Source organism: Tiliqua scincoides, chromosome 7 (genome assembly GCF_035046505.1).
Source record: "Tiliqua scincoides isolate rTilSci1 chromosome 7, rTilSci1.hap2, whole genome shotgun sequence".
Classification (NCBI taxonomy): Eukaryota; Metazoa; Chordata; class Lepidosauria; order Squamata; family Scincidae; genus Tiliqua; species Tiliqua scincoides.
Genome location: NC_089827.1, coordinates 36,756,162 through 36,769,004, shown reverse-complemented (window position 1 = coordinate 36,769,004; position 12,843 = coordinate 36,756,162). Strand labels below are relative to the sequence as shown.

Below are 12,843 nucleotides of genomic sequence, written 5' to 3'. Positions count from 1 at the left end.
CCGACTGGTTTGGCCTCAGCCTGTAAGAAGCCTGGAGTTATTGATGTATATGAACATTGCAAGCTTGGATGGGGGTGGAAGGTGGTTTAAGAATTCTTCTATGCATCTGTAGTAATTTAAGAGTTATCTGCCCTGCCCTGCCCTGCCCTGCCCTGCCCTGCCCGAGATGGGGGGTGTCAGCTGTTGGAGTGGGGGTTGTTTCTTCTTACAGCATGTTCCTGCTAGATGGCTGTGCTTGATTTGCGCTTTGCATTTCACAGGTAAGCTAGGGCCAGCTTACATTAGCATCACAAAACAGATTAACCACAGCAGCTTAATTCTTATTATTTATCTGTAAGCAGGAATGAACAGAACAGACTCCAGGCTCCAGCTCCTTACTCAGTGTTCCTTTTTGTGTAGAGCGTTGAAAAGTTAGCCAAAAATCACATCCATGAGTGATGTCCAACAGTGCAGAGAGGGATGCAGAATCTTTCCCCATTATTTTGTTCAAATCATATCTTTCTGTGTCATTTTTTTCTGTTATCGGAAAAGGGGGGGGGAGAACCCAACCAAAGTAAAACCAGCATTTTGGGGGGGGGGGGCAAAAACTAAAGAACAAGCAGCAGATGATTTTGCAGGGATCTAAACAAGTTTGCATGTGTCCAGATGTCAGGGTCTCATTTTCTGACTCAGAAGTTACAGCTCAGCAAGGATGCCCCAGAAAAACTCTCTTATAATCTCCTATCTTATTCCTGCCAATGCTTCTTAATATTCCTCTGTTTATTACTGTTTTATCCTTCATAATGACTTTGGCTGTTTCTCCAGCCCAGTTCTCTTTTTGCTCCATTTATGGGCCATTCCTAATGAATCACTGCACCAGCATAACACACATTTGGCTGGTGTGCACTGTTGCAAAAGTGCCACAAATCGCTTTGCAACAGTGCTACTTGCTGGTGTGCCGGCAGGAAGGCCAGAGCCTACCCACTAGTGTCAGTGGTTGCAGGCCCCCAGTGCACACCCATTATTTGTATGCTAGGATAATACAGTATAGACGCACACACATATATGGTCAATCTCCCAGATCAGCTGCCATTCATTCTGCCTGAGAAGCACACAAGAGTACCTGTACTGTATTCTAGGCATGTATCCTTTCAACACTTAGACCAGGCCATTGTCAAACATGGTCCTTGGAACCAAGAAGAGGTTAACTCTTTCCCTTGTGCTGTTTTTCTGCCCTAAAATCACTGCAAAAGTGGTTCTTGTAGGCATATAACTTCTTTAGGAGCAATAACAGTTTTGTGGGGGACTTTCAGCAGGAATACAGAGTGGGGAGAGTTGGCCTTCCTGTGTGTTGCAGATCCAGTCAGGATTGTGGGCCACTGTGACTGTATTTTTCTGAAAAAGAGACACTTGCAACTGCACTTACAGTTGGAAGTGCTTTAAAGCACTTACAGGTTAGCGTCTGGATACCACCAATGGTACTTGAGGTGGTGTCTGGTGGTACTCTTGGGACCCTGAACACCTGTTGTGTGGCAGCGAGAGTAGGAATGCAACTCAACGAACATGGCTCGATGGGCAGAGCTCCAAAGCATGCTTTTCTGCACTCGAAACAGCCCTCCCATCCACCCTGAGCCTCTTACTGGAGTTTGTCACATCACATCTGTCCACCCAACCCAGAAGTAACTGGCAATTATGTACCACCAGATACTTCCAGTGGTACTTTGAATAGGTGGAACACGTGAAGTAGTATGGTGAAGGACAAATGTTGAGAAACACTGGTTTAGCTTGATCCCTTCAGTTCTTCTTCTTGTCAGGATTTGGGTTACTAGTGAGTTTCCAGGCTCAGATAAAAATTGCTGTTTTAACTGTTTGGGCTGGGAGCTCTGAATACCTGAAGGAGCTCATTCTTCCATATTCCAGAGCTGGAAGGGGATGCCTTTACTCATTTGTGGAACTTCTTTCCAAGAGAAGTTCCTCTTGCAAGCACTCTCCAGATTTTTAGTAAAAGGTTCATGCCTACCTTTTCCAAAAGGCTTTAGGCTGTTATGTTCTGAAAATACTGACATTAAATTTACACTGGAGTCATTTTTAGCAGATTAGCCCCTCTCCTTATTTTATTTAAAAGATTTATATACCACTTTTCTGGTATATAAATTCTGGCAATTGTGTACTACTTTCCCTTGCCATGCTCCTTGCGCGCTGCCATGAAACCCAGAAGTGCGGGACTTTCTGTTTCATTTACAGAAACAGTGCAGATGCTCCTTACCAGTGCACAGGACCATGGTAAGGACTTGGATTTTTTTTTTTTTTTTTTTTTTGATAACATAGAGGCAGCAGTACTAAGGCAGCATCAGGCAGTGTTCTGGGTTGCTCCACCTCTAAGGACCCTCAAGCCAGTGAGTTTGAGGGGTGGCAGGGACAAGAAAGGGACAGATAGCCCTGCATGAACAAATCCTGAAAACTAGCCAGGTCAGGCTAAAGTCTTGGCAGTAAGAACTGTCTTGCCTTATGGCTGTGTTACTTAACTTGGTATTAGATGTAGACTCTGGGAATGGCTGAGTCTTGGCTGCTGAAATGTAGCCTGCCTCTAAGGGCCTGTCATTCCAAGAAATGTTGGAACATCAAGATTCCTCGAAGCTAGTTGGAAAGTGGCTGATTGAACTAAGAACAAAAACAGATGCAATGTTTCCTAAAACCTATTAAGCTAACAAACATAAAGATAAACTTGGCTGGCAGACTGAAGATAATATGTTTCAGGGATGAGACAGTCTAAGAGAAGACGGGCTTAGTAATGGTCCACTGACTGCATGCCATCCTGCTACTCTGATTTTGCAACCTCTGTTATCGTCAGTGGAATTCTTTGGCAAGTGTGGGATTTCAAGCTTGTGTAGCTCTGAAGACTGGCCTGTTGCTCTCTCTGCACAACAGCATTCTGTGCTGTGAAATGGGTGGGGCGTGTTGCTAACCACAAGTGGACTCATGCAAAATTGTGCCCCCTATGCTGCCTGGTCCTATATTGTGGGTGCATGGTCATCAGAAGAATGGGCATTTGAAGGCGTGTTCTACTGAGCCAGACTGTTGGTCTCCCAAGCCAACTCGGCTCTCATGCAGAGGAAGTGTTTAGTAACCCTGCTCTCTAAGATCCTTTTAACTGGAGGGAACTGGGATTTGTTTGGAATGTTCTGTATTGATAATTGTCTCCAGCTGAGCCCATCTCTTGGAATTGTAGTAGTCTACAAAGCTGTACCTTAACACATGCCTGGTATTACTACATTCTCTGATGGTTTCTTGTTTTCTTAACAAACCTTTATGCAGAAATTGAATTCTGACAACTGGAAGAGCAGCATGCCTTGGTGGGGTTTGCATGTGTTTGTACTTTCCAGTTACTGCATGGAAAAACACAGACTTTTTTCCCTTTGCCTCTGGTGTAGCAGTTGACCTCATTCTAGGTGCCTGAATTGTGGCAGCAAGGTCACTGAAAAGAAATTGTTGCACATTTGGATTAGAAGGCAAGCCACAAAGAATAGCCTCACAGGTGTTTGTGGTTAGCCCTGAGGAGCTCCCCACAGTACAATGCTCTCTTTTCTACTCATGTTACTTAGCTGCTGTAATGTCTGCAGGATATTTGTGTGCTATGTATATACAGTCCACTTGTGTATTCTTTTCTGATTAGAAAAGAGTTCCTTAGTTCTTAATTAATCAGGTGGTGAATATGCACACATTGAATTAAGTGTTGAAGATAAGAAGTCACTATCTGGAATCAGCACTTTCATGGTCCAGGGTTTCTGATCTTACATACTCCTGGCTCACTTATCGGACCTGTAGCAGCTTCCTAGGGGTGCAGGGAGCCCCCGTTCCAGATTCTGCAGGGTTCCCCAACACACAGAGTCAAAATCGTGATTGCAACCACTTCCGGTTTCACGAATGCAAAACCTGAAGTGCTCGCAATTGTGATTTTGAGGGTCTCTTCATGTTGGGGAGCCCTGCAGAGGCTGGCATGGGGGCTCCCTGCTCCCCCAGGAGGCTGCTACAGGCTACTACAGGCTCTAAGTGGCAGCACGAACTAGCACATCACATCACTACCTTCCCCCCCTCCCCACCCCTTAAGGGGGAAGAGGCCAGGGCTCTCTGGCTGGGACGGCACGACACCCCAGTTTGAAAACCCCTGGACTAAGTAAGCCAATTTCCAATTAGCGAGACCTTGAGATCCAGCCCATTACATGCCTGTCACTCTGCTGAAGTGAGATTCAAAATCAGGCGCGCCTTCCCATGACTAGTAAAACCGGCACAAATTTATGTCAAGTGAGAAAAAGTGTGCTTATTTTCTCAACTTGTATAATAAATGCAGGTTTCAAAATTTGGGGTGACATTACATATCATATTTTTAGATTGGTGGGGCTGATCTAAAAGTGCTCTCACAACATTCCATCCAAATGCAACTTTGTTCTCCAGAGTTGAGTTTTGCAGAACCAGATTATGCAAATTTGACCCAGAAGTTGGCTCTGATGTTGCTGGTTGGCGGACCCCTAGTTATGGCTCCAAGAAAATCCCTGTTCCAGATTTTTCTTAGCTGTAGAATTTGGGTTCCCTGCACCCAGATGGCTTGAGGTTTTATGCTGAATGCAAAATAAATGTAGACTATGGGTGTGCAGTCTGAGATGAAGTTGCTGCTGTGTGTGTTCTTCTGATTTATTTCACAAAGTTTTGCATCAGCATGGTGAGCACCAGAGTTCCCACCTATGTGGAATAGTCTCCTCAGTTTCATACTGCTGCTTCTTGGGCATTTGTGCCATTTGAATCCACCATTGGTTCCTTAGTGGCAGCTTTCCTGTTAACTGTTCTCTTTTGTCTGTTTGTGCGTGAAAGTGTTGGTGCCAATTTTACATTTGTGAGAAGTCAGCTTTAATGTTTCCTCAGCAGAGACTTGTTCTGAGGAAGTGAGGCTGTGGTTTCCCATCCTGTTTGCCTGAATATTTATTTCCTTGATGTAATTTTTTGTAGTTAGTTTTTTTTTTTTAACCTTGTTTGTAGCTCTGTTCCTGAGGCATCATGTAACTCAAGCCCACATTGCTGAGGGGGGAGAGGCTTGCCTAGGGCCACTTAGCGCCCAATCCTAACCAACTTTCCAGCATTGAGTTAAGGGTAATGCAAGTCTGAAGTAAGGGAACAAACATTGCCTTATTTTGAGGAGGCCTTTGTGAGTGACACTCAACTGCAGGATGCAGCACATGTCCCATTGGCACTGCTATGCCAGTGCTGGAAAGTGCTGGTTAGGATTGCGCCCTTAGAGAGTGAACTTCCTGATTTATAACTTTGTCTCTTAAGCCTTCCACCTGCTGTTATTCCATGAGAAAATGCACCTGTGAGTCACATCTGTCAGTTTCAGCCCACATGGCATTTGCAACCCCACGTTTAGTCCAGTCTGGGGGGATCCTCATGGCAAAAGCCATGCTAGTCTCTCCTCCAGTCTGTCACTCACCCTCCATCAGACTTCCTGTGGCTGCATATATCCCAGCAGCATTTGCCATTTCCCCCTGAGGGTTTGCCATTTGAGGACAGTAAACTTCCTCCTTCTGCTGATGAAATGATGGGTCAGGGTGGCACAATAGGATCAGTGTGCTTTTTGTTTACTGTGTGAGTGGACATGTAGGGCTGCCCAGGAGCAAGCCCCCAGCCATTCGTTGAGGCTTGCTTCTGAGCAAGCAGGCATAGGATCTTCCTTAAAGCAAGCACATGGGGACAGTCATCCAGTTTCATGGTGGAAGTGACATCATCAGGAAGTGACATCATCAGGCAAATTAAAATAAATGTATAAATAATTAAAGTAAAACAAATAATAAGCAGAAGCCAGCCCTGTTCCACCAAGTGAATTTCCTCTGTAGGCAACCTGCAATAACACCCTCCCTCCAAAACTAGTAAGGTTTTCAGCCCTACCCAGTGCCCAGTTCAATTTAAGAACTGTTTTGTTACCATCAAAACAGATAGAACATTCAACAACTGGAAGAAGCTGTGCTTGTCAGCATCGTGGAGAGCTTTTGCCTATATAGTTGCCAAGAGTTGGACACAACTGAATGGATAAACCTACCTACCTACCTACCATGTTAAAATCTTTTTTTTCCCCCATGGGCATCAGACAGAAACTTTTTCCAGTTGAGCTGGTGGAATGTTATAGCAAAGAGAATGAGTTGTGATCCAAGTGGTTGGCAGTTTAAAGTGCATCCTGGTGACTCACTTGGTGGCCTTAGGCAAACCACTCTGTTTCCCACCATTAGAGTGCATATTTTCTGTCCCTGTCTCTTGAATCCTTTCACTTTAATCAACCTTCCTTATATCTATGCTTTGTTTTTTCCCCCCAGGCTGCTGACTTAATAATCAACCCATCTACTACTTTCAAGGAAAAACCAGATCCCAATGGCCTGGTGTTTGGAACCGTTTTCACCGACAACATGCTGTTCATAGAATGGTCATTAACATCAGGGTGGGAGAAACCCCATATTAAGCCTCTGGAGAACCTCTCTCTACATCCTGCCATATCTGCACTTCACTATGCCGTGGAAGTGAGTACAGCCCAAGATGAGATGGAGTTTTTATATACTGTATATGTCTGTGCATATTTGAAGACAAACAGTGCATTTTATTTAAAGACAACCAGTGCATTTTAGGGCCCAATCCTTAACTATCTCAGTGCCCGCACTGAGCTCCAGCGCTGGCATTGGGTGTCACAAACGTCCCATAAGGCATGTGTGCGGCACCTGGAGAGGAAGGGCTGCCGGCGCTGAGCCTCAGTACCGTGTGGAAGGTTAGCTGGTGCTCTGGTGCTCCAGCAGTTCTGGCTGGTGGTAAGTAGTTTCGGTGCAGGGGGAGGCAAGGAGTGGGCAGAATGGAATGGGAGGCAAAACCAGGGCGGGACCAGCAGAGCTCTGCTCTGCCATATCCTGAACTCCATGTTGTGCTGGAAGACCCAACTTGGGGCCAGTCCTATCCAATTTTCCATTGCTAGTGCAGCTGTGTCAATGGAGCATGAACTGTACCCTGTGGTGGGCAGGCAATCAAAGAGACCTCTGCAAGGTATGGGAACATTTGTTGCCTTACCTCGGGGCTGCATTGTGGCTGCACCATTGCTGGAAAGTTGGATAGGATTCGGTCCACAGAGTCTCTCAAGTTTGCACTGGCAAAATAGCTGGCGCAGACTTGAGAAGCCCCATTGCAGGGCTTGGGGCTTTCCCTGGGGGAAGGGGACAAAAGTCCCCTTCAGGATTGGGCTGTTAGTTTCATGTTATAAAATGTTTTTCCATTTATTTCTGTAGTATAATGTAAGGCACCAAAATGTACTACGTTATAACACAGATGTATTTCTAGAATAATGATGCTTTTATGGAGAGAGAGAGAGAAGTAAAAGATTAAGGCCTCAACCTTAGGCTCCAAGAAGACCTGCTTATCTGTATCCTCCTGCCAACGTGGAGTTGGGGAAAAAAATACATCCCCTCTCCTGTTCCACTTCATTGGCTGCTACTTGTACAGGAGGGAAATGGCTAATGAAATTGTATCACATCACCCTTCCCCCCCCCCAACATACTACTGGAAGATGTCAATCACTTGCATTCATGCATCTCCGGTAACATTTGGTTGTGTGGCCCATGATCTTGCACAGGCTGGTTGAGAACCTAGTGTGTTGGATCAGTTAATAGGGCAATCACATTTGCTCTGTGGCTTGTCAAAAGCCACTTTGTGACATGCCCAAAGTACCAACTTTTTGTTTATGATTGTTGTTTAAGACATACTGCCTTCCTTGCTTTCCATTTATTTAGTGGCTACTTGAACGATCAATCGCATGAAGCATTGCAAACTAGATTAAATGCTACTTGTAATAAATAAAGCAGTAGAACATGTTTATGATTCTAGGATTAACCCTGTCTCTCTCTGATACGAGGCGAGTCTGTCTGCATTCAGCACTAAGACCCACCTCTGCATGGTTTCATCATTTGCCTTACTGGCATTTCCAGTCATCCCTGTCTTCTGCTAATCACCTGAGGCATGCTAACCCATTTTAAAAATTTAAAACAAGAGTTAGTCTGGATTTATAATCACATCAGTGAATGGTCCCAAGGCAGACCATGCCTATGGGTAAAATTTGACTCAATTTTTATGATCCTATTTCGGTTCTTAAGTACATACACAGTCTGCAACGAATAAGTGAATATATTAAACTCTTATGGCCAGTTAGCTGCGTTCATCACTTGATTTTTCTAGACCAGGTGATTGGCCTGACTCCAATTAAAAGCATTGCATTTGAGGTGATCAGAGTTGGGTCTGTGATGTTTGGCCCAGAGTGGCTCATTTGCACATGTGAGTCATTGCTTGGTGCTGCAGTAGCCAACTGATGAATGCGCATTTGTGAATCCGCACTTGGTTCAACTAGCAGAACAGACTATGCCAAGCTTCATCCATCCTCCCCCATACTCTCAGTAGTTCTTCTGAGCATTTAGGCTGCAATCCTAACCACACTTTCCTGAGAGTATGACCCATTGAACAAACTAGGACTTACTTCTAAGTAGATCTGGTTAGGATTGTGCCCTTAGTCTTTTATGTATCTTTAGTGTAACAGCAGTGGAGATTTGAAGCCAAAAGCAAGTTGCTGCCTGCAAGAAATGGAATTAGTAACTGCCAGAAGCCAGCGTGGTTAACGGTCAAGGATTTAAATGCCAAACGCTGCCGTTTCCGTGTCTGGGAGAGCAGCATATGTTATACTTCCACCTGTGTTAGAGCCTCAGTTAGGGCACGTTTTTGCTGCCAAGGAGCATTTGGAAAAAATGCAGGATTCTTATTTTTTTTATTTTTTGTTTGCCCTTTATTGCAAAATATTTTAAAACAAGAAATTTGTTTTGGCTGTAACTTTCTGTGCTTTTGGAGAGAGCAAAGTGGGAATTGAATCTGGCTCTCAGACTCTGTCCCCACCAGCCTTCAAAGCCTTTAGAAAGGCTCTACTGGGCTCTGTCTGATTCCATCCCTTTTTGTTTCAATTCGATCTAATCTTTTACCTCTGGAAAGCCTTGAGATTTTCCCGGCCTCTCTCTGGCTAAGGAGAACTAGATGCATGAAAAGCTCCCTGTTTTCACGAGGGGCAAGGAACCACGCTGGAATCCTGGATGTTTGTCTCGCTCAAAGGAGCGTTATTGCTATCCAGTTATCTGAAACCTTTGCTGCTATTAATGAATATGCTCTCTTTTTTTTATATTTTCCCCACATTATTTTTATTTTTATCCTTGTTGCATCACATTTCCTCTAGCCAAGAGGACAGACAGAGGCGAAACTGCTCCAAATGCTGTGGCTCAATGAATACACAGTGGGTACAACACAAGATGATGGTGGTGATGATGATGATGCTTTGGGCATTCTCCCTGCCCCTACCCATCCCACACCTCATTGTGTTTCTGTTAGTTTTCTGTGATCTGTGACCCCTTCGATAATCCCAGCTCTGCCCAACTGTGTGACCTGTCTAGCTTGTGTGTTGCAGACACATGGCAGATGTTGGATTATTGTTTGCTTGTTTGTTTGTATGGATCCATGGGATGCTGACCCTAAACACGCCTTGCTTATAGATTCATAACACTGCCACTTGCCAACGTAGCTTGGTGACATTTGTTGCCTAAAAGAAGTAACTGAGCAGTTTTGGATGATAGTGTCTGACCGCTCCCATGCAATTTAGATGTAAGTGTGCACATCCTTTCACCCTCTTGGAATACTAGAGTGCGGCCTCAAATGGAGGGGCAGATTGTATGAACAACCACTCCCACCATCCCCCACAATTTGGCTGCAGGAAGGTAACACAACTGGAAGAAGGCAGGATGTGTGCACTTCCATGCTAATTGTGTGGGAAAAGGTTCTAGTCAAATAGTGTTGTCCCAACTGGCCCGGATAGAGCTTTTCTTGGGTTATATTTACAAGTCTGGCCTAGCCAGTTTAGTCCAAAGTACCTTTATTTACTTTAAAAGATTTCTATCGTCTTTCATTCTGGTAGGACTTGAGGCAGCCTTCAAAATTTTTTAAAGTGCAGTACATCATTGAAGCAATAGAATAACACGGCATCTCATCATAAACCGACCCAAGAAGGAGAGCTATAGCCAAAAACAAAGTGAATCCCAGCAAACCAGACCAACTGAATAGATTTTTAAGGAGCTGTGAAACAAACTTTAAAAAAGGAAGGGGCATACAGATTCTCCCAGGAAAGCAAGTACCATAAGTATGGGTCACAGAGAAGACCCATACTTGGAAGAGAAACACAAAAGTAAGGCACAGAAAGCATTCATGACCCAGACATGTCTGCCTGAACCAGGAATGCTGGTGTTGTCTCCCCCCTCCCCAGGCTATGACTTGTGACTGGACAACCAGGTGTAAGGTTGGGTTCAGGACCCCCAAGCTACAAACATGCTTCTTGAGGAGGCGTGCTACCCCATCTAGGGATAGGTGAACACACCATCACCAAGTTAGCAGACCTCCTGATGAGGATGTCCTCTGTCTTGTCCCAATTTAATTTCAGCTTATTTGCCTGCACCCAGCCCTTCACTGACTCAAGAGACTGGTCCAGGGTACCCAGAGTTTCTCCAGCTGGGAATAGCAGTGAGATGTTTCTTCACACCAAAACCCCAGATAATCTCCCTCCACAGCTTCGTGGGATACAGAACTGAACCTTGTGGGTCACCACAAGTCACTGGCCATGGTGTTGAGCAAAAGTCTCAGCACCACCTTCTGGAACCTGCCATCCAAGGGAAGATCAGAGTCAGCACAAAGCAGTCCTTCCAATATACATCCCAGACAGGCAGCCCAGAAGGCTACTATGGTCAATAGTATTGAATCCCACTGTGCAGTGGAACCAAGAGACTGCACTTTTCTAGTATAGTTCCCAATGAAAGCAGTTTCAGTTCCAAAAGCAGTTCAAAGGCCAGACTGGAACAGTTCCAGCTAATCACTTTCATCTAGAAATCCCTGAAGTTGGGGCACTGCCACATGCATGAACATCTTGCTCAAGAAGATGAGCACCTGTCTGGTAATTATCCAGGATGGCATTCAAACACTATCCATTAGTATCAATTGGGCACTTAAATAATTTAGGCTGCAATCCTAACCACACTTTCCTGAGAATAAGCCCCATGGAACAAAATAGGAGCTGCTTCTGAGTAGACCTGGTTAGGATTGTGCCCTTAGTAGAATTAAGTAGTCTTCCCCTTGGGCCCAAAAGTTAACAAACTCTGTGCCAGGTGACTGGGGGCCCAATCCTATCCAATTTTCCAGTGCTGGCGCAACCGCAATGCAGCCCTGGGGAAAAGGAACAAATGTTCCCTTACTTAGAGGAGGCCTCAGTGACTGTTCCCCTACTGCAGGATGTAGTGCATGCCTTACTGGCACAACTGTGCACCAGTGCTGGAAAATTGGATAGGATATGGCCCTGAGTGTTCTACAGTCGGGGCACCACCGCTGAGAAGGCCTGTTCTCCAGCTGCTGTCCACCTAACCTCTGAAGGAGAGGGCCCCTGAATCAGTCCTCTGATACAGATATTAGAGAATGGACAGCTTCATATACCAGCCATAGCTGGGTTCAGACAGCAAGAGAGTAAAGAGAGGTATTTTCCAGTGTCTGCTTCCCAGTTAGGGGAATGTCCCCACTGCAGGCTTGTCAAAGTTTAAGCCCAAGTGTTATGAAACATGCCTGTTTGGGACTCGAGGTTTAGTTGAGGGAGGGTGAGGAATTCTCAATGGATAATTTATTATTTATCTTTATGTATGTATTATGCTTTATATCATGCCTTTCCTCCATCATGGAACTCAACATGGCATGCATGGAGCTCCCAGATGGTCATCCATCCAGGTACTGCTGACCAAACCTAGACCTGCTTGGCTTCAGCAAGATGGCTGTATCATGTGCAGATGGCTGTATGATGTGCCCTTTGAGAAATGCATTGGGACCACATGAAATTTAAACTTTTGATGAGGATTTTTTGCTTTACATAGTTTCCCAGAGTTTGGGGGGACTGGTGGGGCAAGGGCTATAAATCTCCATAAAGATTTATCATTCATGAAGCACTTTTGGGGTTGTATTTAAAGTATTATGCATTAGCTCAGTAACCCTCACAACAACCCTATAAGGCAGGCTAGTATTATTTTGTTGCAGATGGGAAGGACTCAGGCTGTTCATGATTGCAGTGAGACTAGGTATTTTCTGTTACAGTGAGTTTCTGTGCTATATCAGCTTCCATTCCCAGCTCTGTTTTTGCTTCCAGTGGGAAAATCCCACCCACAAACTATTGCAAGCAGCTGTTCTCAGCTAAATCAGCAGGCCCCGGAACTCCCCACTGGTTTCCTCCATAGCTACTGAAAAGGCTGACTTGAGCACTGCAAGTTTTTGTAGATGTTCTCATCCTTCCAGGAACAGACAAAAAGGGTTAGGGTGAGATCTTTTTATTTTTGGACAGTGATTTCATTCTTGGTTTCTTTCCAAACTCAGAGGAATATTTTAGCGACAGCCAACAGTAATAATCAAGAATGCTCGGAATTGCGTTGCATCTTCCATGACCATACAACCAGGGTAAAAAGCAGCTCCACAGAGACATGACATTTTGAGATCAGGACAATCTTTCATGCAAGAGTGCAACAAGAACCTCCTCTCTGGTTGGAAGACCAGCAGATTGAGGTAACAGTATATGACCCACGGGCTGCATCTGGTGCAGTCCACAAGCTCTTGTTAAAATCTTGAGGATCCTAGTCAGTAGCGATTGGTGTAGGCTGCCCCAGGTGCGACACTTCACAGGTTGATGCCTGTGCCACCCAAGTCTCCTGCCCTTACTATGTTGTTGCTTAGTTGAGCACCATG

General features: G+C 45.0%; 1 protein-coding gene across 2 annotated transcripts in view; it reads left to right on the top strand.

The window, feature by feature from the left end:
* Positions 1-12,843, top strand: part of BCAT1 (branched chain amino acid transaminase 1) — a 77,337-nt gene that overhangs the window by 27,866 nt on the left and 36,628 nt on the right. The window contains exons 3-4 of one of the 2 annotated variants that reach the window (XM_066633105.1): positions 6,336-6,536; positions 9,266-9,322. In XM_066633105.1, coding sequence (XP_066489202.1) covers positions 6,336-6,536; positions 9,266-9,322 — 258 coding nt within the window. The remainder of the gene's footprint in view (positions 1-6,335; positions 6,537-9,265; positions 9,323-12,843) is intronic. The other variant, XM_066633107.1, reaches the window with a different exon arrangement.